The 25097-nt window shown below is 46.7% G+C and overlaps 2 protein-coding genes across 2 annotated transcripts in view; both read left to right on the plus strand.

The window, feature by feature from the left end:
- The window catches only part of TMEM185A (transmembrane protein 185A), a 33321-nt gene extending 16449 nt beyond the window's left edge, over positions 1 to 16872 (plus strand). The window contains exons 2-7 of the mRNA XM_030934339.1: positions 2294 to 2470; positions 4901 to 5108; positions 9391 to 9474; positions 12963 to 13139; positions 13761 to 13884; positions 15175 to 16872. Of these exons, the coding sequence (XP_030790199.1) occupies positions 2294 to 2470; positions 4901 to 5108; positions 9391 to 9474; positions 12963 to 13139; positions 13761 to 13884; positions 15175 to 15419 (1015 nt within the window). The 3' untranslated portion in view covers positions 15420 to 16872. The remainder of the gene's footprint in view (positions 1 to 2293; positions 2471 to 4900; positions 5109 to 9390; positions 9475 to 12962; positions 13140 to 13760; positions 13885 to 15174) is intronic.
- On the plus strand, positions 16872 to 20853 carry LOC104659507 (heat shock transcription factor, X-linked). The gene is made up of 2 exons (XM_010359565.2): positions 16872 to 19235; positions 20071 to 20853. Exons 1-2 carry the CDS (start codon positions 18642 to 18644, stop codon positions 20776 to 20778), a joined length of 1302 nt encoding a protein of 433 aa, XP_010357867.1. The 5' UTR covers positions 16872 to 18641; the 3' UTR covers positions 20779 to 20853.
- The last annotated feature ends 4244 nt before the right edge of the window (positions 20854 to 25097 follow it).

Consider the following 25097-nt stretch of genomic DNA (forward strand, 5'->3'; position numbering starts at 1 on the left):
TGTTATTTTACATGGCAAAGGGAACTTTGAAGATATTTTATTAGCATTAGTTTCTGCTGTTACCATGACAAATTACTGACACTACTCAAGCTTATTATCTCTCAGTTCTTTAGGTCAGAAGTCCGGGTATAGCATGACTCAGATGGGTCTTCTGCCTAGTTTCACAGGGTCAAAATCAAAGTGTTAGGAGGGCTCTATTCCTTTCTGGAGCCTCCAGGGATTAATCTGCTTTCAAGCACTTTTGGGCTATTGTCAGAATTTAGTTCCTTGGGGTTGTAGAGCTGAGGTCCCCTTTACCTTGCTGGCTGTCAGCTGTGAGTTATTCTCAGCTTCTAAAGCCTGCCTGCATTCCTTGGTTCATGGTTCCTTACCTCCGTGTTCAAAGCTAGAAGTAACAGGCTGAATCCTTCTCAAGTCTGGAATCTCTCTGACTTCTTCTGCCTCATCTCTCTTCTACCACATCTCTCCGACTTACTCTTCTGCTGTCTTAAGGGCTCCTGTGATTACACTGGGCACACCTGGATAATCCAGTATACTCTCCCTGTTGTAAAGTTAGCTGATTAGTAACCTTAATTCCATCTGCAAAGTCCCCTCACAGTATTACTTAGATTACTGTTTGATTGAATAATCAGGGCACAGGAATCCTGGGAAACTTCTTTAGAATTCTGCCTACCACAGTTATGGACCTTAAAATAGGGAGAGTAGCCTGGCTTAACCAGGTGGACCCGGTTTCATCACATGAACTCTTAAAAGCAGAAAACTTTCTCTCACTGGAAGCAGAAGTGATATGGCAGAAGAAGTGAGAAAAAAATCCCAAGCATGAGAAAGATTCAATATGCTATAGCTTATTACTGGCTTTGAGATGTAGGGGCCTATTTGCAAGGACCCAGTAGAAGCCCCTACTATCTAAGATCAACTGCAGGGTGACAGCAAGCAAAGAGACACGTACCTCAGTTCTACAACCACAAGAAACTGGATTCTACCAACAACCTGAATGAGCTTAGAAGTGGATTCTGCCAGAGTCCCCTGATAAGCATTCCACCAACCGACATCTTTATTTCAGCCTTGTGAGATTCTGAGTAGAGAAACCAACCAAGCTCATCTGGCCTTCTGTCATATAGAACTGTGAGATAATAAATTTACGTTGTTTTAAGCTGCTAAGTTTGTGGTAATTTGTTATAGCAGCAATGGAAGACTTAAACAGATGTTAATATAGTCATTCCAGCTTTCTTTTGGTTAGTGTTTATTTGGTATAACTTTTTCTTTCCTTTTGCTTTTAATCTGTGTGTGTCTTTATAGATAGATAAAGTGGGATTCTTATAGACAGCATATAGTTGCCTTGCTTACTAATCCAATCCGATCATCTTTGTCTTTCAGTTGGCCATTTATATTTAATATAGTTATTGACAGGGTTGAGTTGTAACTACTTTCTTGCTACAACCTGGAAACTGCCTCTGATCTGCAAACTGTGGCAATAGTGGGGTTTACCTTCTTTGTTTCCTCCCTCTCACCTGTTCTCCACTGCCTGTTGTCAATGTCTGAAAACTGTTCTTTTGTAGACAGTATCAAGTTTCTTATTTAGGTGGGAAGGTAAATTATATTCCCATTATTAAATCAAGGCTGGAAATAGAGGTCCTCAAGAGTATAATTTCTAATTATTTCAAGGACATCCTCAGTAGCAATTCCCTTTTATATGAGATGTGAGCATGTGTGTATGTGTAATTTATTCATTCATAGAAAGTATAATACATATACTAAAATGTTCATGCCATATGAATATGACAGATGGCTGCCTTTTTAGAAATAGAATCAGTCCGTGATAGAACTTGCCCATTTTCAGAGCACATCAGCCTTTTCCAGTCTCTGTGTCTTGGTATAGCTAGTTCCTTCTGCCTGGAATACCTCCTCATCTCACTTCCTTTCCTGCTGGCAGCTTTCTGCTTGCCCTCTGGAACCAGCTCCAGGGTCACCACCTCTCTGCTTCTGAGTGCCTCAGACACAATCTGTATTTACTCTTCTAAGCTCTCATCACAAACATCATGCTGTATTATATGTTTCTGTGTGGTCTTCCTTCTATGAGGAAGCCTTGGAAAGCAGGAGACTTATTTTAGACTTCTTTATGTTTCTCTTATTCCTAACACATTACGTCTACCCCATAGACCTTTTCAATAAATGATTGGTTAAGCTAGTGACTCCTTTTACATGCTGACAAATACGGCTCTTATTGCTCCCCATTTCAGTATCACATATTTGTGAAAGTGAATCCTCTTTAATCGTTTTACTTTTCTCCTAGTAAATTCCTCATCTATGCCTGTCTGCTGCTGTTCTCTGTGCTGCTGGCCCTTCGTTTGGATGGCATCATACAGTGGAGTTACTGGGCTGTCTTTGCTCCAATATGGCTGTGGAAGTTAATGGTCATTGTTGGAGCCTCAGTTGGAACTGGAGTCTGGGCACGAAATCCTCAATATCGGTAATACTGCTTTATACAACTCATTGGTCTCTAGCATGAGGGAGCAATATCTTGACTTTTCTCACTTTTGATGAAGTAAGGACCATTTTATTTTCTGCCTATCTGGGGTCTTAGAACTATAGTATAAGCTAACAGATCTCTTCTGTGTTTTTGAAAATTTGGTCTTTGGTATGTATTTTCTTACAAAAGCAGTGCCATTTAGGGGTAAGTTGCCAGCCAGCTCACAAATGCCTGTATAATCCAAAATGTACCCAAAATACAGAACTGGTATGCCATACTAGACTAAGCAGCATGAAACCACCCTGTTTTTAGGAAAAGACACTCATATTATGTTTGGTCATGAAAGATCTTTCTCCAATTCAGTTTTGAAGCTGGGGCTCCCGTTGTCCCACCCTCCTAGTCCCAGAGCTTTAGGACTATTAGCAGTGTAGGGGAGGTGGCTTGGCCAGGAGAACATGAGTCCCTGAGACAGCAGCTAGGGAATGAGGAAAGTCAAGGGTTGGATGCCAAGAAGGAAAGCAGAGCCTTTAGGGGCAGGGGAGAGGAGTACCCTTTACTGTTTCCAACTCTTGCCCTCCCTGCTCTTGGATACCTCTGCTGGCCCAAATTCTTGGTAGTTGGCTCATACCAGCATGCAGCCTGGTGTTGCTGGGACCTGCAAGAGACTTTCCCTTCTCTGCCACAGAGACTGTAACTACATAAAGGGAAAAAGGGGGACTTAAGACTGGGAGGCTATTATGAACCTTCACTGGGAAGATGAGGAGTATAGGAATTCCCAGAAGGCAGCTGCTCGTGTGGGAAAAGTGTAAAGTTGAAACTTTTTTTTTTTTTTTTTGAGACGGAGTTTCGCTCTTGTTGTCCAGGCTGGAGTACAATGACGTGATCTCAGCCCACTGCAACCTCCACGTCCCAGGTTCAAGTGATTCTCCTGCCTCAGCCTCCTGAGTAGCTGGGATTACAGGCACCTGCCACCATGCCCAGCTAATTTTTTGTATTTTTAGTAGAGATAGGGTTTTACCATGCCAGGCTGGTTTCAAACTCCTGACCTCGGGTGATCCACCCACCTTGGCCTCCCAAAGTGCTGGGATTACAGGTGTGAGCCACCACGTCCAGCCACTACATCTGCTTTTTAAATTTTTGTTTACTAAATATAAAAATGATTCAGATCATGTAAATTACATGCCAAATACATGTCTAAGAACTGTAAAACAGTTACACAGAAAGCCTTGGCAGGTGAGGAACATTCATGTATAGCTGTTTCAAAGTTCTTAGATTTTGTTTTGAAAGATTGATGACCTGTGTGGCTGTATATGTTTTCTTTTTTTATGAGATATTTTCAGATATCTAATGTTTGCTTCTCAAAGAATGCAAAGTTAAATAAACATTTAGGTTCTACTAATTGATATTTAGAATATATTCAAACTTCTCTTTGTTGGTCTTATTTAAGATGCTTTGAGCAAGGAAAGGAATTGTGTATGTGGGGTTGAATGTAAGGAATGTACAGGCGTGGTCATTCTCATGTTGACATTAACCAGTGGAACACAGTTGGGTCCTACAGGAATAACCTCTGATAGCATTTTCTCTATGATCTAACTTCTGGTGTATTTATCACCCACAATACATGTATATCATAAATGTTCATCTGTATTTTGAATAAACATTGTAGGCCTTTCAAATGCATTATAGAGCCTTTTCCTGATTGCTGGCCTTACCATTGCTCAATTGTACATCTGTTAAGGTTATTGTGTATGATACTTAACTAATTAAACTGATTTTGTTTGAGAACAGTTTTAACTCTTGTTCTTCTTTCTCTTTCATCTGCAGGTGTTAATTTCTCTTAATGGAATAGAAAGGAAAATGAAAATCATTTATATGTTTTATTTGCATTTTAAAATAGCACCTAACAATAGTTACTACTATCTTGTTGAAATATAACTGGCACTTGTTCATAGAACTAGAGTTATTTTTATAATATTGTGTGAAGGATGGTTTACATGGTTTTTAATTCATTGAAAAATGAGGATCATGAGACTTAAGGGGTATTTGCCTGGTTTTAGCAGCAGAAGCAAATCAGCTTGAATACTCTTGGAAGTAACTTGTTGTTGAATTTAAAGATGTGAACAGAAGTGTTTATGTACATTGTCAGGGAAATAACTGGCTATTACTTTTGAGAATATGCCTATACAGTTAAAACATTAAATTCTGGTTTGGTTGTAATGTTCATTTGGTATTATGTAGTAGTTCTTTGATGTTTCAGAGATTGCCTACCAAAGCTTAGGTTTAAGTTAGCTTTCTACCTGATTTCCCTTACTTTTGTCAAATTTTCAAGTAAAATTCAAAGTATCAGTATAAGTTGGTATTTGCCCTGAACTGCTTGCTTATAATGGAGATTCTGAAATGAGGGTGTTTTCTTCTTCTCTCCCTTTTTAGAGCAGAAGGAGAAACGTGTGTGGAGTTTAAAGCCATGTTGATTGCAGTGGGCATCCACTTGCTCTTGTTGATGTTTGAAGTTCTGGTCTGTGACAGAATCGAGAGAGGAAGCCATTTCTGGCTCCTGGTCTTCATGCCGCTGTTCTTTGTTTCCCCGGTGTCTGTTGCAGCTTGTGTTTGGGGCTTTCGACATGACAGGTCACTAGAGGTGAGATTTCATATATTTAAGAATGTTTTCCACTTTGGGAGGTCAAGGCAGGCAGATCACTTGAGGTCGGGAGTTCGAGACCAGACTGGCCAACGTGGTGAAACCTCATCTCTACTAATAATACAAAAATTAGCTGGGTGTGGTGGCACATGCCAATAATCCCAGCTTCTCGGGAGGCTGAGGCTGGAGAATCTCTTGAACCCAGGAGGTGGAGATGGCAGTGAGCCAAGATTGCACCATTGCACTCCAGTCTGGGTGACAGAGTGAAACTCCATCTTAAAAAGAAAAAAAAAAGGAATGTTTTCAAAAGTAAAATATTTTGCTCAGTTATTCAGATGTCAGTTTCTTACCCTTTTTTAGGAAGAGTTTGATCATTAACAACTCTACATCATGAGACAACAAGGCAACAAAAGACAATGGAAATAACCATTTTTCTTTCTTCACTTAGAACACTAGCTTTTCACCCAGGACCTCAGCCTTCTCTCAGCTTCATATCCTGTATCGGACAGAAACAGAACTGATAGGTTAGATACAGATGTACATATAAAGAGAGTTAAGGAACTGGCTCACATTACTGTGGGGCTGCCAAGTCTGAAATCTCCATGGCAGGTGAACAGGCTGGAGACCTAAGAGGAGTTGACACTGCAGTCCTGGCACAGAATTTCTTCCTCTCCAGGAAGCCACAGTTTTTGCTTTTAAGGCCTTCACCTGATTGCATGAGGTCCACCCATGCTATGGAGGGTAGTCTCCTTTATTCAAAGTCAGTACCTTCATAGCAACACCAAGCTTAGTGTTTGATTAAATAACTGGGTACTAGAGCCCAGCCAAGTTGACACTCAAAACTGACCATCTCCCCACCTCAGACCCCATGAGTTAGCACCTCCCCTGCTTTCTGGTTAGCTTATACTGATGTGCCCATGTGTTTGTTTATTCATTCAGTAAACATTTATCAAGTATTTACTGGATGCCAAGTCCTTTTTCCCTAAGCATAGGGGATATGTAGATGAATAAAATACCAGGACTAGTAATAGTAGTAATGAAAATAATTGCAGATAATGTTTATTGAGCACTTACTGTGTGCCAGGCATTTTGCTAGGCACATCACATGCAGTAGTTTTCTTATTAACTATTCACAACCCTGTGAGGTAGGTCCAGAGAAGATAAGTCATTTGTTCATGGCCACATGCAAAGGGGCAGAACCAGGATTCCATTTGAGTCGGCTCAACTCTAAAGCCTGGGCACATAACTACATAACTGCACAGAAGCTGAGGGCCCAAAGCTGAATACTGGTGGGATAAGGGGAGAACTAGAGGCTGTAGATGCCTGGTTTTGAGCTGTGTGGATAAAGAGTGAAGGAAGAAGACTGCAGTTGGCTTAGGAAGTAAACGTAGCAGCTGTAGGGTGAGTCAGGCATATAAGCCTGGATCCCAGGTATAGGCGTGAGGGGAAGGCACCTAGACAGAGGGATGGTGATGGAGCAAGGCTCTGTGGGACTCAGGGAGAATGGGACCCGGAGCACCAGGAAGGGTTTGGCGTTGAACAAGGGGAGCTATTCCCTGATTTTCATGCTGGTGGAAAGGCCACAGCATGGGTGTGACTGGTAGGTAGGAGTGAGCTGTGGAGGGAGAGTATCTGATGGTCCACTTTCACCCTCCCTAGAATTCCCAATTTATATCAGGGACTTGAGCATCCATGGATTTTGGTATCCACAGGGGGTCCTGGAACCAATCCCCTACAGATACCTAGGGACAACTATACAAGGGCTAGGACAGCATTGGGCCTGAATTGCAGAAAGTAAGTCTTTCATACATTCACACTCTTGGCATTCCTGCCCTTGGAAGAAACAACATACCAGGAGCTGAGCTCCCTCCTCCTATGACGCAAGAACAGTACCTATGTTGGTGAGGGGGTGATTTGGAGTAGGCTCACGCAGAGATGGGAAGGAGGAGTTGAGGGTCTGCCAGGGAGCCCTGTGTCGGGAGGAAAGGGATGACATTTTTGGGACACATTGAAGCCTAGAGGCAGGAAACATTCCATCAGCTGAGTGGACTGTGGCAGTTCAGATCCGACGGGAGCACAAGGTGGAAAGGAAGGAACTGTGGGAGTTGAGATGAGAGGGAGCCTCTACAGAGGGATTGGGCCAAATAGGGGCCACATCCTCAGCCTGCAGAGCATGTGCTGAAGTGCCCCAGGCACCCCAGTGCACTCGCAGGGCACCAGGGGATAGTGGACATTTTGAGGAAAACAGTAATACCTGACATTTGTTGGGACACCATACAAACTACTAGCTTGAAATAGTTTACAGGTTTATTTTTAGGCCACACTGCATTCCTTTCAGTGACGTCATATCTTTAAGAAGCTGGGTTTTCGGCAGCTGCTTTGAAAACTCAAAAGGCTAGTGCTGTGTGAAAATCCAGGTGAAGAACAGGTGACAAGAGTGGGAGCACCTTGTCTGATTCCAAGGCGTGGGAAATGGTGAGCTACCTGACAGGCACACGCATCCCACTGGGAATTAGTTTTGGTTATTTAAGAATAATATTAACATTTTTCTTTAGATTTATATGAATTATTTTTTCAAGTGGCTACTTAGAAATACTTACTAGGTTAGACGTAATTACTTAAATCAATGCAATGGTTGGCATTCCCAGCCACATTAGGGATTTCTTTTGGCCTAGAAGTCTATGGAGGAATTACTAAATTCCTCATGTACCTATGTACTGAGAACTTTGGGAAGCTCTGGGCCCGGTCCCAGATTTCGATTCTGTGGTCAAGAATGTACTTTACCAGAGTGAGGAGCAGCCTGCAGGGCATTTGAACTGGAGGCAGGAGGTTAGTAAGGGGTTGCTGAAGTGGTAGGGGGATGGTGAGGAAGAAGGCCTCACTAGGCAGTCATCATCAGGATAGAAAGTGGGCACAGGATTCAGGAGAAGTCTGGACGCTACAGTGGACAGGATGTGGTGACTGAATGCAACAGTGTAGGAAAAAGAATACAGGGTGATTCCCGGGCTCATGGCTTGAGAAATGAGACCACTTTTGTGCCTCAAAGTGACATGAGAGGCTATAGAAAGAGGAGAGATAAGGTTCTAAGTGCAGGCGATAATGACCTCTATTTGGGACTGGCTTCATTTGAGGTGCCTCTAGGAGAGCCGAGTGGCATATGCACAGCTGGGTTTGCTATGCAGCAGGAAGGCTAAGTTGGAGACAGATGAGAGAACTCACCACTAAGGAGGTAATAATGGAAGCCAAGGGTCTGGTTGAAATTTCTTCTCCCCCAGTCCAGGGTGCAGTGGGTGAGTGAAAATATGTGTGTTCTTGTGTCTGTCTCCCTAATGGGGAGAGAAGACTGTTTGTGGCTCTGGGGAGCATCACCATTTAAGGAGGGGGAAAAGGAGACAGAAGGAATTACCAGAGCACTCCAGAGAGCTCCAAGACTGCATGGTGGGATCCTAGAAGGCCAGGAGGAGGGGAGCAAACAGGAAAGACCCATCCACAATATCAGTAGGATGCCAACTGAAGTGTTTTTGCTGTCTCCTGGTTATTGGTGACTTTGATGAAAGCTGTCTTCTGATGGTCATGGGGGGTGGAGGCCAGATCACAGTGGAGGAAGCTGGGAATGGTAAATGAGATAGTAGGGGCTTGCATATTCATTACTGTCTCACAGAGAGATACCCGAAGCTAAGAGGGGTCTTGGATCAAAGGATGGGGTGAGTTTATCTGGTTTGGGGTTTTTAGTTTTTAATGAGAAGGAGTTGTTTCTGTGCTGCTAGGAGGGATCAATGGAATAGGTGGGGTTAAAGATACAGTAAAGAATCTATAATTGATGGCTTGATGTGACAAGGTCCTCAAGGAGCCTGAAAGGAAAGGGTGGGATCCAAGGGCAAATCTGAGGTATGAGAAGAAGGACGCACAAGGATGGTTTTGAGTAGACAGTGTTGTTGGTAGGGGCATGAAGGAAGCTTAGTGGTCTATTGCAGTTAGCCTGTGTTCCCAGCGAACCTGGAAACAAGGTTCTCATCTGTGCTCAGGCCTCAGGCCACAAAGGGCAAGGCAGCAGAGGGGCAAGACAGCAGAGGGACAAGGCAGCAGGCCGAGCCATATTTCCCCTTGCCATAATACTGCTGTGCCCCTCTGGTACTGAAAATCAGGAGTTTCCAGCGCAACATAATATTACACAAGTTACACTGTATTATAATGTGTATTGTCTTTTAGTGTGTTAACCAAATTACTGCAGTATTAAATGCAAATTATACTTTGTTTAACTGATTCTTCTCTTCATTTTTAGTTAGAAATCCTGTGTTCTGTCAACATTCTCCAGTTTATATTCATTGCTTTAAGACTGGACAAGATCATCCACTGGCCCTGGCTTGTATGTAACTTTTAAAATCCTTAAATAAACTTCTTTTTTTATTATAAAAGTAATTCATATTCACTGTAGAAAGCTTGAAAAAGATAGACAAGCAGAAGTAATAGCCTAATAGTCACCCATAATCCCACTATGGGGAGATAACATAGTTAGTGTTTTTTATGTCTGTGTTTTATACAAACAGTTGGGATATAACTGTGTGTACCGTTTTGTATACTGATTTTTTTGTTTTAATGTTGTATCATAAACATTTTATCGTGTTAATAAAAGGTCTTTATAAACATGACTTCTAAAGTTTAATTGATACAAAATATTCTTCGAGTGCATGTATCAAACCATCCTCTTATTTCTAAAATATGGTATTTCCATTGTTGCCAGTATTGAATGATTTTAAATCATGCTGCAGTGTATATGTTTATGCATTAAAATTTTTGCCTTAATGTTTTTTTTTTTGGTTGTTTCTTAGGAAATAGTCCAGAAATAGTGTTACTGGGCTACAGGTTGGGAACTGTTTGAGATTCCTATATACGTATACTACACTGCCAACTTGCTTTTCCAAAAGCCATACCTGGCCAGGCGCAGTGGCTTACACTTATAGTCCCAGCACTTTGGGAGGCCGAGGTGAGCTGATCACTTGAGCTCAGGAGTTCAAGACCAACCTGTGCAATGTAGCGAGACCCTGTCTCAAAAGAAAAAAAAAAAAAGCCATACCCATTTACACTCTTGCTGGTGGTGGCATCTGTCATACTTCTAAACTGTGACTTCAGTTACTGGGCATTTGGTTGAAATTAACCATGAATAAATGGGTGGATGGATGCAGAGACAGAAAGATAAGTGGCAAGACAGAAATTAGAGAACACAGTATAGTTTCCACTATTAAATGCATGGAAAAAAGATGGAGACTAAAGGCAGAAGAGTTCCATTGCCACTGGGAGGTAAGGTCATGCTAGTGTTTTTGTTTCAGTTTTACTTTCTCTGTTGTTTGATGTATAATTTTGCATACAATATATTTTATGTATTAAATATAGTTACCTTTAAAAAGTAAAAAGTACAGTAAAGAATTGGGAGCAGAGAAGAAACGAAGGGAAGCTAAATACACTCCATACTTAAAGATGGGAATAATCACTTCTGCCCAAAGTCTTTGTTTTTATTCAGCCACTCATCCTACAACTTCACAGTGCTGTATCTGGAGAATGGTCATTGGGTTCAAAACTGTTTCTGTTGTGACATGGAGGAAACATGTCCAAACAAGACCAAATTTTTTAGTATAAGATACTGTCAGGGAAAAAAAAATGATTAGTAATTTTTAGTGCTTTCCACAAATGAGAACAAAGATTTTTTCTGCCCTTCATCCTCTGTAGATCCCAGTTGATGAAGCAGTCTGAGTACATGTTTCCCATAGTGAGCAAGAGACAACAAGGAAGGCTATTGAGATCTAACATTCCACCCACGAAGGGAACTTCAGTAAAAAGGAGAATCTCATCACAGAATGGGGAAGGGGGAAGAAAGGCTGTGCATAGACTCTGCAGAAAAACCTACAATCAAAAACTCCAGGCTGGTCAGGAGGGGTAAAATTCCTATGCCAACTCAAATCATAGATCTAAAAGAAAATGTGAAACTATAGATCTGTTAGGAAATGACATAGGACAGAATCTTTGGGGTTTGCAGTTAGGCAAAGAGTACTTAGAAATGGCACTGTTAATATGGTCCATATGAGAAAGAAATCATAAATTTGGACTTCCTCAAAACTGAAATGAAGACAGACCACAGACTGGGAGAAAATAGTTGCAAAGCACACATCAAAATGCTCACTTGTACCCAGAACATACAGAGAACTCTTAAAAACTCAAAAATGCAAAAAGAAACACCTAATTTAAAAATTGGCAAAAGAGTCAACAATTTGCAAATGGGATATATGCATGGTGAAAAAGCACAGGAAAAGATGCTCAATGTCATTACAGTTAGGGAAGGCAAACTACAACCAGGATGGGGGCCCGAAACACATGGCTTCAGAATGACGAAACTCAACAACACTGAGAAGGGCATGTGCCCAGTAGGATGCAGAGGAACTGGGACACTCCAACGTCACTAGGGGGAAGGCAGATGGTACAGGCATTGTGGAAAATGGTTTGGCAGTTTCTCATGCAGTTAAAAGCACATTTACCCTGGGACGTGGCTGCCCTACACCTAACTATTTACCCTAGGAAGTGAAAGGGCGCAGCCAGGTAGAAACCCACACTCTAGTGTTTGTAGCCGCCTTGTTTGTGATAGCCAAGGGCTGGAAACCATCCGCAGCGGAGGGTTGGGTAAACAAACTGTAGGCCTCGGTACAATGGAATACCACTCAGCAATGAGAGGGTCCACCTATGGGTACAGGGAGGGAACAATTTGGATGAATCTCAGAGGCATTATGTGGATGGCGGGAAGCCAGTCTCAACAGTGTTGTCTCGCGATGTCATCTACATAAAGTTCCAGCAGAGACAAAAGTACAGTGACGGAGAACAGATCAGTGTTTGCCGGGCTAATGGTGGGACACTGTGATAGTGAAGGGACAGCCCAAGAGAGTTTTGCAGGGTGACAGACCTCTTCCACATCCTGTCTATGGCTGTGCGAATCTACACTTGTGTGAAGACTCAGGGAACGCACACCAAAGGAAGACAGTCACTTTTCCTACTGTATGATAGATAATAAAAAGGGAGAACGGAGAAGTGTCGTCCCAGGGGGCAGGGCAGAAGGGTGACGACATGTCACAGGGGAGCCTTGGCCAAGTGGCACCCCCAGAACTCATCCTCTGGGCTTGTGTGGGGATGAGACAAGGTCTACCTGGTATGACAGCAACACACTTGGAATGCACCCTTGCCCTGGAGGCAGGGGCCCGGCAGCGCTACGTATCCAGCATCAACCTGTATTCAGCATCAACCTGTATCCAGCATCAACCTGCCAAGTTCACTAATTTGGTAGGGGTGAGGTTAGGGATCCTTAGGAGCCCAGGCAGCCACACTTTCTGGGGAGCCCTTTCCCATTTGTGTTGCCAAAGTACCCTCAGCAGGTTGTGGGAATGTTAGCTGTGAAGAGAGTCTGTTGGGGTAAGATCTTGTGTGTGTGCACAGGGTGACAGCTGTGTCCCATTTCCTGGGAAGCTGTGATGGCAGCAGAGCCTGGGGGAGCCTGAGCGAGTGTGAGAGGGTGGGCCTCTGGAAGAGTAGAGGCTGTGGAGCCAGATGCAGGGCTGTCTGTCACCCAAAAGAAGAGGGACTGAGGACTCACTGAGCGTTTGTGTCATAAACGGTGGCAGCAGGCCCCATAGTGAACATACCATACCTTTTCTGTCCCGAGTGATCCTCGAAGCAGTCCTGGGAGGTAGAACGTCCTTATTCAGCTCACAGCAGGGACTGCCTTAACTGGAGAGACACAGCACGGTGCTAAAGGTGCCTTCCATCAGAGGCCGGGTCAGAAGCTCTAAAGAGACTTCTTCTCTCCACCACTCCCAGGTTGTGTGTGTCCCGCTGTGGATTCTCATGTCTTTTCTGTGCCTGGTGGTCCTCTACTACATCGTGTGGTCCGTCTTGTTCTTGCGCTCTATGGATGTGATTGCCGAGCAGCGCAGGACACATATAACCATGGCCCTGAGCTGGATGACCATCGTCGTGCCCCTTCTTACGTTTGAGGTAAGCGTTCCACGGGAAGCCTCTTCAGCCCCTGAAGCCTGCACTTCCCCTGACAGGATTCTGCACCCCTGGAAAGGTGGCCTCTGTCCGTCAAGCTCACAGTGAGCCCACTCCAGGAGAGGGGAGAGAACACGGCCATCTCTGGGAGGGAGCTTTGGAGAAAGGAAAGCATCCTTCCTTTCTCTTGGGGGCAGTGTGTGGGGCTGGCAGGGAGAAGAGTGCACCGTTTTTACCCATGGTGCCTCTGTATGACTCCAGTTTCCACTTTTGGAAAAGCAGAGTTGGATGCCGGATTTATGTATTGGAGTCGCATGGAGAATTCTAGAATGGGAGCTGTTGACTCCTTAGAATAAACACTGGGAGGAGTTTGCCATAAAACTGCTGGCATTGGGAACTTTTCAAGTGGAGAGGCTACTGCAGAGCTCTGAAGAGGGACACAAAAGCTCATTTGGAGTTTTCCCCATGGATAGGTGGTTTCCTGCCTTTTCCTGCGGTGCTGATGTTCCCTCTTCTGGGAGCCCATGCCGGGGTGGGGTGGTGGGGAGGAGCTGCCTAATGAGGTCTGGCTTCCGCCTATGTCCATTTTCGATGCTGGCATCAACAGGGACTATGTCTCTTTAGATTCTGCTGGTTCACAAACTGGATGGCCACAACGCCTTCTCCTGCATCCCGATTTTTGTCCCCCTTTGGCTCTCGTTGATCACGCTGATGGCAACCACATTTGGACAGAAGGGAGGAAACCACTGTATGTACTCAGCATTTGGGAAGTCCTTGGCGTGTGTGTGCGGGGTGGGACCATGGGGTGGGGGATGGATAGAAGTCTAGGAAGGGATGAGTCTCCGAGGGCCCCAATTTAGAAGCTTGTGTGGGAAAGCGAGGGCTGAGGAAATGCTGGGACCGTCTAAGGGAAGGGCATGCCGTAACTCTGGTGTTCCGCTGGCCTGCACTGGGACTTTTCTCGCAGTGCACGCTGCCATTTGAGGTAGAACTAGACAAGGCAGGCAACCTCTCAGAGATCCCGTTCCCTTCTCTGCAAAATGGGGATCAAGATAGATTCTTCCAAGGACTGTGAGGATTTGATGGAAAATCCACATCTCCCACCCAAACCCTGGGATTCATCCTAGGTCCCTGTTGGCCCCTCTGCCTCCCCCACATCCTTGCTGCCATCACCTGAGCCTTGCCTGTCTTGCCTTGCTAGCACTCTCCTCCCCTCCATCTGCTTGCTGAGGCAGACACTGCCAAAATGATCTCTGCAGAGGGTGCCTTCCTGGCGAGGCTGTGAGCTCCATGGCATGGAAGCCCAGAGCACTGCCCTTCCGAAAGCCAGTGGGTTTGGGGGCCGGGCCTCACTGCAGCCCAGCAGCCCAGGCTATGCTTGCTGTTTGTGCCTCTGCCCCGCCGGGAGCAGGGAGGGCCTGCACCGAGCTGACACTCCAGTAGCATACAGAGAGGAATAGTGGGACTGGGAAAGTGGCTTTAAGGGGGCTCCATGAGTTCAGGCCCCCTCCTGGCCAGGACCCACGCGTGACTACTGCCCTCGCAGATTCCAGAGGGTGATGGAAATCTTGTTTTTCGCGGCACTGTCATCCATGAGTTTATCGTGGCTAGAGAAGATTAGCGGAAGACACCATAGTCTACGCACCACAGATATTTTGAGACTCACTGGAGCAGTAGTTCTCAAACTTGGGCACCCAGCAGAATCCCAAAAGGGCCGGGAAAAGGGGACTGCTGGAGTCCACCCTAGCCCGACTCAGTTTCTGGAAGTCTGGGGTGGGGCCCGAGAATGGCATCCATAAATAGACCCCGGGGACGCTGTCCCTGCCAGTCCGGGAGCCTCACTCAGAGAACCACAGAGCTAGCATTTGTACTTCTCCCCCATTCTGGGTACTCAAGCCCTGTTCAGGCTTTGTGACTGAGGAGTCTGGATAAAGTATGTTATGACATCGTAGGAGTGAAACTTCTCGTTATGGAAAGAAAGTTAACAGGAAGGTCAGTTGAGCCTCGCGTGTGAAACAAAAAAATTCTTATTTTTCAGGGTGGTTTGGTATCCGCAAAGATTTCTGTCAGTTTCTGCTTGAAATCTTCCCATTTCTACGAGAATATGGAAACATTTCCTATGATCTCCATCACGAAGATAATGAAGAAACCGAAGAGACCCCAGTTCCGGAGGCTCCTAAAATCGCACCCATGTTTCGAAAGAAGGCCAGGGTGGTCATTACCCAGAGCCCTGGGAAGTATGTGCTCCCACCTCCCAAATTAAATATCGAAATGCCAGATTAGATGCCACTTCCGGGGACAGAGCTAAAGTGGACTGGGACGCGCTCTCTCCACCTTCCTCTGCCCCCTCGTTCACCCCGCAAACCAGAACCAGTACTGGAGCTGGGTCTCCAGGTACGTCCATCTCATGCCTTGTTTGCATCCAGCACCTATCAGCCACTCACCATGACGGGACGCGGAAGTGGCAGGTGACAGGGGTGTGTGCCAGCAGATGTGGATGCCAGGAAGAGTGTGAGAACAGGGGCGGGATTTCCATCTGTCTGGGAGGGGCTCCAGGTACCCCTCTTCCTCGTCAGACCCACCGGGGAATGGCTGCTTACCAGGCCCCCAGAAGGAACATCTGTCTACACGGTGCTGAAATCCCAATCAAAAGTGTTGTTTAGAAATGTATTTCTCCACAGGGCTGACCTCCTGCAGCTCGCTCAGCACTCCCAGGTCCTTAGCACTCCCAGGTCGTGGCTGGCGCAGTCAGTAGGAACTGTAACTATGTCTCTGATGCACCACGTGTTTAGACACAGCACAGTCCTTTTTTCTGTTCCTACCGTGGAAGTAGTTTCTCTTTGGGCATGCTGACAGCAGTTTTTCATAGCCTCACCGATGAGCCCTTTCTGCGGGAGTGACTCCATGCCTGTATACAGAGTATTTATACAAATGTTTTAGCATCTTCATATGCGGTGTTAACCCCTAGTTCTGTACAGCATATTCTGTTCAAGTATTTTTTTACAAGCTTGTGCTGTAGGCACATGCCTTCTGCTGCAGAAGTGGATGCCCGTGGCACACCCACCCCGCCCCAGTGGGGTGCCATGCCTTCCTGGGACATTGCCACTTCTGCCCTGGAACTCATGCAGGTACGTAGTAGCTGCTACTGCCAGAACAGCAAAGCCAAGCAAGAGATGGTCCATGCTTTTCTGACGTTCTCAGAATAGTGGCTAGCCTAAAACCTGACAAGCGCTGATTGAAGCCGGAACACTGGAGAATGTTGCTGAGAGCAGAAATGGCCACGCGGGTCACGATTATGCTTGGGAAAGTCTCAGGCTTCCCTCCTGCCAGCAACAAGAAGGCTTTGGGGTAGGCACGATGTTTTCACGTGTACGTGCCATTTCTCCAAGAACTGCAGGTTCCGCCGTGTGCCGGAGGCTACAAGTTTAACATCCTCCTTCCTGAAAACAAATAGGTCCTACGCTGAAAAAAGGGTCAAAAATGAGCATTGATCTTCTCAGCCAGGAGAAGAGTGTGGCGTTTTAACGTGACCAACTGCTCGCCGGCCTACATGGGGTTAATTCAACTCTGCTGCGAACACGACTCCACCCCGGCACTGGCCTCCAGCAAGCCTGTTCTTTTTGGGGTACGGGGGAGCAGGATGGTTTAGCCTTTCCTGCTCAGTGTGTAAAACAATGTAGCTAAAGCCACTATTTTTGCTCTCTCAAGCTGTTCAATAAACTGGTTCCTCGTTTTACATGTGCATGATGTGTATCTTATTTGCTGGATGGCCCAGGAAACTGGAGTGGTCCTCTCAGCCAGCCTCAGAGGAAAGAAATCTCTAGCTGGCACAGGCAGCCGAGTGAGGCTGGCGGCTGCAGGGACATAGCCTTTAGAATGAGTCCTTGAGTGCACAGCTCCCAGGGATATATGGGGTAGCGGGAAGAAGGAGGGGACACTGCACAGATGCCACTGTTGGCTGGGCTACACCTTGCCTCATTTGTTACTGCTTAGGAGGCTTTCTGGAGTGTTCCTCGGGTGCTAAGACTGCTGGTCCTCGTTTGCTCCCCAGTCATGTCAACAGCTGAGGACTGCTCACACTGCAACAAAAGGCTCTGCAATTGCTATCTAGCTAGCCCTAGCTGTCTCTAGAGTTCTGCCTGAACTGAAACTCAAGTGGGGTTCAGCTCATGACTTGCGGCAATTGACGAGGAGATCCACCAGTTCCTGTGGCTGGAAGGATTTTCAGTCCTGTGGGTTGTAACCAGAGGCCACAGGAGGATTCTGCCTTAGGCTCATGAGATTTCCAACTTGCTGTTCAAGAAAATGCCTTGTGAAGTGACAACAGTAGCTATGACCCAACTGCCAGGAGCCTTGCTAGTTCCTATACGTCCCACTGGATCCTCACAGCCCTGGGAAGCAGGTGCTACTACTCTTATCCCCAGGAGGAGACAGGCCGAGAGAGGTTAAGTGACGTGCCCAAGTCACACAGCTTGGCAGCGGCCGGGTCGAGACACCAGCGTCAGCAGTCTGTTTGCAGACCCCTCACTGTCACCCCCTGAGCCAGTGCGTCTTGGGCCCTGGGGTCAGGATGTCTCAAGCGTGGAGGCATCACCGGTTTGTGGCAGTCTCTGGAAGGTCCCTGAGCTCTGTGCCCAGAATTGAGTCGGGGGAGTCTGTAGAGAGGTGGCCCTGTGTGTGGGGACAGTGTGACACACTGCTTTGGAGGGACGCCTCTCCCGTGACCTCCTAGCATCACATCCCAAAGGAACAACTGTTGCAGAGATGGACCTCTGGGCACAAACCCACGTGCGTTTCTCTGGAGACACTGGCCAAGGAAAACAAGACATGCTCGAAGGCCAACAGCTGCATGCCCCACCACGATGTGACCGCAGAGACCCGGGGTGTAGAAGAGTGTCTCTGCTTGGTGGGGGGACATAGGACCAAGGAGAGGCGGGAAGAAGGCAGCCTCCGACTCGCCACTGGACTGCATGGTGACGCTGGTGGGGCAGTCAGCTAAGCCATTTGCGTAAGTGGCCTTCAACATCTGCGTGCTGGGGACCGACAGTGGGGGTGTGTTAGGTGGATCTGTATGGAGCACATTGCTGCCACTGGCTAGGACAGGGTGGAAAGGGTGGCGTGGCTACAGCCTGACCCGTGGGCACCATCCTACCCTTTATTCTGTGCTTCAAAGTATCAGTCGTGCTGGTGTTTGTGGGCCCATGACTCAGACGGTGAGCTCTGACTTTCCTGAGCCAGGGCTTTGCTGTGGTTCTGCCTGGCTCAGGAACTCTAGGACAAGGGGACCGCTCCAGGTCAGCACCTAAGGTGCGGCAGGGCCCCTCGACACTCCTGTGTACTAGTGTCGTCTTTCCCATTGAAATGACTGTGAGGACCAGAATGTGCACATGCAGATGGGCAGCTACTTGTCTGCCTTGGCTCTTTATTACATAACTTGCTGGGTTTGTGAAGATGTCACCCCCCCCAGCAGTCAGAGCCCGTTTGTGATGTCGTGGGGCTGGTTACATGACTGCCAAGGGGCGCTGCTGGCCACACTGCACTAGCAAGCCATCACTGAGTGTGGCTCTCTGTGAAGAAAGAAATTCGAGAGGACAGGGTCATGGCTTGGACAGGGTGCCTTTTCCTCCCCAGTTGCACTCAGAGACCTACCTTCACCCAGCAGATCCTTCCCCTGCCTGGGATGACCCGGTGTCCACTGGGAGCCCTAACTTCAGGCTGCTGACAGAAGAACTCGCTTTCCAAGCTCTGGCCGAGGAGGCTTCGTTTAGAAGGCCGCGCCCTGATGGTGACATCCCGCCCCAGGGAGAAGACAATCTCCTCTCCCTCCCTTTTCCGCAGAAACTGTGGAGACTGGTCAGCAGCAATCAGTTTTCGTCCATCTGGTGGGATGAAGGAGGGGCTTGTATAGTGATCAATCAAAAACTCTTCGAAAAGGAGATTCTCGAAAGGGACGTCGCACACAAAGTGTTTGCCACGGATTCAATAAAGAGCTTCTTCCGCCAGCTAAACTTCTATGGCTTCCGAAAACGGCGTCAACGCTCTTTCAGGACCCTCACCCACGTTTTCCCCGCACAAAGGCCGGTCTCCATCTTGAATAAGGTAATGAACGACAAGCCTCTGGAGGGGTTAAGTCTGTGGGCTCTGGGTCCTGGTCGGGTGGAAGTCCCAGGACTGCCTCCTGGGAAGTGGGCGACCTCAGGCAGGGTGTGGGGCCATCACTGTGGGCCTGTGTCCCCCTCTGGGTGGAGGTGACATGAACTAAGAGTGAATGTGGGGAGAGGGCTGAGGATGGTGCCGGCCCCTCTGGAGTGTGTAAAATATCACAGGTGCTAAGTAGCCGTATCTGCATGTCCTCCTACCCGGGACCAGCCATGTCCTCTGGTGGTTGCTGTGTCCCCCTGACTCCATAGCGCTTTACCCCGTGAGGTGAGCAGGCCAGGGGAGTCTGGTATTTGTACCACTATCACCCTAGCTGGTGTCGGAGAAGTGCTCAAGTTGAAGCACTGACGGGCCCCTGGCACGGGAGGTGCAGACGCTCCTGCTGCCCTTGGTAGGTAGGGCCCCTGGTGTGGAAGAGCCAGTGCCCAGGACCTCCAGCCCAGCTGGGGTGCATTCTGTTACCAGCTGACACTGTGGGGGAGGCCCAGAATCATCTTCCCTCCTGGTCTGCAACTTCAAAGACCCCTTCCGCCGGCCGTGGCCACCCTAATCTGCCATTTTGAGGCTTTTTACGAGACGGAAAGGCCCGCCACAAATTGGTAAACCTTGATGATGTGAACACGAGTCCCCAGCTTCCTTTGGGGACTGGGACCTTTTCCAGAAAGTCCTCCTGGGCCAGTAGAGTTCTCTTGCACAGGGGCGTAGACGGTTGGGAGTTGCAGTTCATCCTTGTGACTTGCAGTTTCCTTTTCTTTATTAAAACTTTGACTCATAGTTAGAGTTCTACTGCCATCCCTACTTTCAAAGAGACTCCCCTCACCTCCTCGTGAGGATGAAGAGAAGAGTAGGCGTCAAGTCTGCACCAGGACATCAGGAGGAGGACAAGCCAGAAGCTGCTGGATCCTGTCTGGCACCAGCAGACACTGAGCAACAAGATCACACATCTCCGAATGAGAATGATCAGGTCACACCGCAACACCAGGAACCGGTGGGTCCCAACACCCAAATCAGAAGTGTCTCTGCTCTACCAGCAATTCCTGTGATGGTGCCCGATCCCGCCATGGCAAGTGACAACACTCCAGTGACCCAGCCGGCCGGCGAGTGGTCAGAGGGCAGCCAGGCTCACGTCACCCCGGTGGCCGCTGTCCCTGGGCCTGCAGCGCAGCCCTTCTTCTCTGTCCCCAGATCTCCCACCCAGATGAATTCTTACGGGCCTGTGGTGGCCCTTCCCACAGCGTCCCCCAGTACCCTTGCCATGGAGACCACAAGACTTCCTGCGCCTGGCATGCTGCCCTTTTGCCATCTCTGGGTGCCGGTGACCCTAGTGGCTGCTGGGGCTGCGCAGCCTGTTGCCTCCGTGGCCATGTTCCCCCATGCCCTAGCTCTGCACCACCATTGCCCCCACAGCCACCGCACATCACAGTACATGCCAGCTAGCGATGGCCCCCAGGCATACCCAGACTACGCAGACCAGTGCACATAGAGGCGAGCATTTGGGCAGAATATGTGCTGGTCAATAAATGTGTCACAAAATGAGTAATTCTCTCACTGCACAAAAGAGTCTTCATGGTCTCCGTCCTTTTTCTTTCTTTGCAGTCGAGTACCCCCCTCCGACATCTTTGGCTTGCATGATAAAGACTTCAGCCTAGCACGCCTCCCTGGAAAAATGCCCAGGAGATACTCGAGCAGGTGCTGGGTTTTAGGAAGCCCCTCAGACATCCTGCCTCTGCTCATTAAAAATTACCTGGAGCTGGCCGGGCGCGGTGGCTCAAGCCTGTAATCCCAGCACTTTGGGAGGCCGAGGCAGGCAGATCACAGGTCAGGAGATCGAGACCATCCTGGCTAGCACGGTGAAACCCTGTCTCTACTAAAAATATAAAAAATTAGCCGGGCATGGTGGTGGGTGCAGGTAGTCCCAGCTACTCAGGAGGCTGAGGCAGGAGAATGGAATGAACCCAGGAGGCGGAGCTTGTAGCGAGAGGAGATCGCGCCACTGCACTCCAGCCTGGGTGACAGAGCGAGATTCCCTCTCAAAAAAAAAAAAAAAAAATTACCTGGAGCTGCTCGCTGAGTGCCAATTGTGCTGCTAGCATTGACGGCCTAGGGTTCACAATGTCACCGTGTTGCTGGCCACACCTTGTCATGGCGGTGCCTTTATATAACAGGATCTTCACTTTACATACAGATGAGATCACGTCTGGCTTTGTCATTGGGTTAAAAAGTGCCCTTGTTAGTTGTGGAGGTCACAGATACTACCAAGGAGTCCTACGGGTTTACAGTTTAGAGGGTGCTCATTAGTGTCTGGTGAACAGGATTTACGTTTGGCTTTTATGTCTGTACTGGAGCCAGTGGGGTTTGTTACTTCCTTCCTTGATTCCCCCACTACGCCCCCACTTTTTCTTTCTTGTTTTTTTTCCTTCCTTCCTTCCTTCCTTCCTTCCTTCCTTCCTTCCTTCCTTCCTTCCTTCCTTCCTTCCTTCCTTCCTTCCTTCCCGTCTCTCTCTCTCTGTCTCTTTCGCTCCCTCCATTTCTTCCTTCTCTTTCTTTCTTTTTGAGTCAAAAATTAATTTAAAAGATATCATGTTTTAACTAAGGAAGCAGCCTTTTATGGTGACTTGGAGTGTTCAACTTAGAACACATGCTATCATCAACGAATAGGTTCAAGTTCTTACCGTAGACACAACTGGGCACAGACATCAAAACAGCTCTGAAATCAGGGCGTGCAGACAGCCCCAACACCCACACATATCCCTGTCTGTGATTTTTAATTTGACAGTAGGTGGCAGAGTCCTGGGAGAAATGGGAAGAGGCCATAAGAGAATGCAGACATGGGAATGGATTAATTCACAGTCCAGCCATGGTCTGCAGGTGGATCTCCCCGTCTCGACCTGCTCACTTACAAATGGGTGCTCATTTACAAATTGGTGTGAATCACATTTCATCATTTGTGAGCGCCTTAGCTTCCAAGAAGTACAATTTTCATATGTATTTCTTGGACTGGATACATCTGCCTCCAGAGTTTGAATCATGCAAAGATGCTGCCACTTAAAAACCTCTTTCCTGGCCGGGCGCGGTGGCTCGTGCCTGTAATCCCAGCATTTTGGGAGGCCGAGGTGGGTGGATCGTGAGGTCAGGAGATCGAGACCATCCTGGCTAACACGGTGAAACCCCGTCTCTACTAAAAATACAAAAAAAAAAAAAAAAAAAAAAAAAAAAGCCAGGCGTTGTGGCAGGCACCTGGGCAGCTGGGGCTACTCGGGAGGCTGAGGCAGGAGAATGGTGTAAACTCGGGAGGCGGAGTTTGCAGTGAGCTGAGATCACGCCACTGCACTCCAGCCTGGGCAATAGAGTGAGACTCCGTCTCAAAAAACAAAACAAAACAAAAACTCTTCCCTACAAACTTACACCGCTCCAATCCTGGTTTCCCTGTAAATCTCAACTTGACGCAGTGGCTCACGCCTGTCATCCCAGCACTTTGGGAGACTGAGGCAGGTGGATCACGAGGTCGGAAGTTCAAGACCAGCCTGGCCAAGATGGTGAAACCCTGTCTCTACTAAAAATACAAAAATTAGCCGGGCACATTGGCAGGCACCTGTAATCCCAGCTACTCGCGAGGCTGAGGCAGGAGAATCGCTTGAACTCGGGGGGCAGAGGTTGCAGTGAGTCAAGACCACGCCACTGCACTCCAGCCTGGGCGACAGAGTGAGACTCTGTCTCAAAAAAAAAAAAAAAAAAAAGAAAAAGAAAAAAAAGATACTGTTAGAAGAAAGGGACAAAATATATAGATGGAGAGAAAATATTAGTAATCTGATGTCTGATAACTCATATGCTAAATAAATACCAAACTTTTAACATTCAACCATTTGGAAGCAAAGAATCCAATTAAAGATGGAAATCATTTGAAGACATTCACCAATGAAGATACACAGAAATACATATACATTCACCAATGAAGATACACATATGAAAAGATGATCACCATAATTATTCACTAATAATGCAAATGTCAACAGCACTAAGATTCCTCTACCCACCTTTTACAATGGATAGAATTCAAATACCTGAGAATTCCAAATTCTGGAGAGGATGTGGAATTCTCATTCATAGCTGGTAGACAAGAAAAATGTTACATTCACTCTAGAAGGCCTTTTGGCCCTTTCTTAGGTAGTAAAACAGACTTACCATTAGACCCATCAGTCATACTCCTAGGTTTTACCTAAGTGAATTGGAAACTTGGGTTCTCACATGGAAAATCGTGTACACGAATGTATGTAGTAGTTTATTCATAGTCGCCAACCAAGATGTCCTTGAAGAGGTGAATGGATAAAACCAGTGGGACATCCACAAACTGAAAGTGTATTCAAAGTTCAGTCTACCCTCAAATATTCCAGGACAGGAAATTTTGGAGGCCAGTTCAGCCAAGTGGCAAGGGAAAATGAATCACCATCTTATCTCAACTCTTCCAATGCATCCAAAACATGGGCAATTGTTCAACTCGTTCTCCCAGGCTCGCTCTCCTGGATTCAAAAACAGATGAAGGCACCCAAGCACTCACGAAAAGAATTTGTGAGGCAAGTGTTCACTCATATCGCAGCACATGTCATAAACAGATAATCACATATCCAACACAACAGTGGATTAACCAAAGAAGCCACCTGTACGTGTGGAATAAGAATACGATTAAATGTTAGCAAAAAAATCAATTCTAATTCCCTGCATACAAGATAGACTAGAAGAAAAAAAACTGCCATGACAATGGGTACAGGAAAAGGCTCTGAAAGAAATTCTATGTAAGTACAAATTAACAACGTTTAGCAAACTAACATTAAAAGGAACTTCCATTTCCTAAAATCAGCAGCAAGCATATGTAAATGTGAAATGTCAGAAGGGAGCCATTCAGGGCAGTGACCAGTCATTGACATATGCCGTCACCATTACCACCCACATCTGCAGTGAACATCAAAATGAAAAAGAGCCAGAGCTATGGATGACAAAATGAAAATGAGATACGAAGACTGCAAAGAAATAGATAGTATGTGTTAACTATATGATTGTCTGCATAGAAAATTCAAAGGAATAGACACATTGATTACTCAAACGAGTAAAAGACTTCAGAAAACATCATATAGAAGATCATTACAGCGAAATCAAGAGCCTTGCCACACAAAAGCAACTTAGTGCGTAAAATAGAAAATAGAAAATATACCATTCACAACAGCATTAAAATCCACAATGTGAATAAGAAGAGCCTAACAAGACCTTTATGGAAGCAACTGTGCGAAGTTGCTGATAGACTCAGGGAATAATCTCAAGTAAATGGATCTGTATACCATATTCCTTGATGGGGAACAGAATATGGCAAAGATGTAAATGCCACTTAAATACAGAGTGAGTGCCTTAACTGTCATTGCCAAAGTGACAACCAAGCTCAGGTTGCTGTGCTCTGCTCCCCAAATCAACCCCAGAAAAATATAGAAGGGAAAAGACAAATATATATATATATATATGTATGTATATATGTGTATATATATGTGTGTATATATATATATATATGTGCATGTGTGTGTGTGTACACATCAACATCAAAACAGAGAAAGCCCTGGGGATGACTGAAGACTGTGCTCAACTAGTACTGTGTTGGGGTCCAGGGAGCAGCAGGGAAATCGAGGAGGTCTGTACCCTGCATAGATGGCAGATTACAGGATAGGTAGGAGAAAGTGTTTAACATTCCACCCCACATCATCGCACAACCTGAGGCAACACCACAAAATCTGGTGCCAGTAGCCCTGGGGTAATATCAGG

This window comes from Rhinopithecus roxellana, chromosome 7, assembly GCF_007565055.1.
Source record: "Rhinopithecus roxellana isolate Shanxi Qingling chromosome 7, ASM756505v1, whole genome shotgun sequence".
NCBI lineage: Eukaryota > Metazoa > Chordata > Mammalia > Primates > Cercopithecidae > Rhinopithecus > Rhinopithecus roxellana.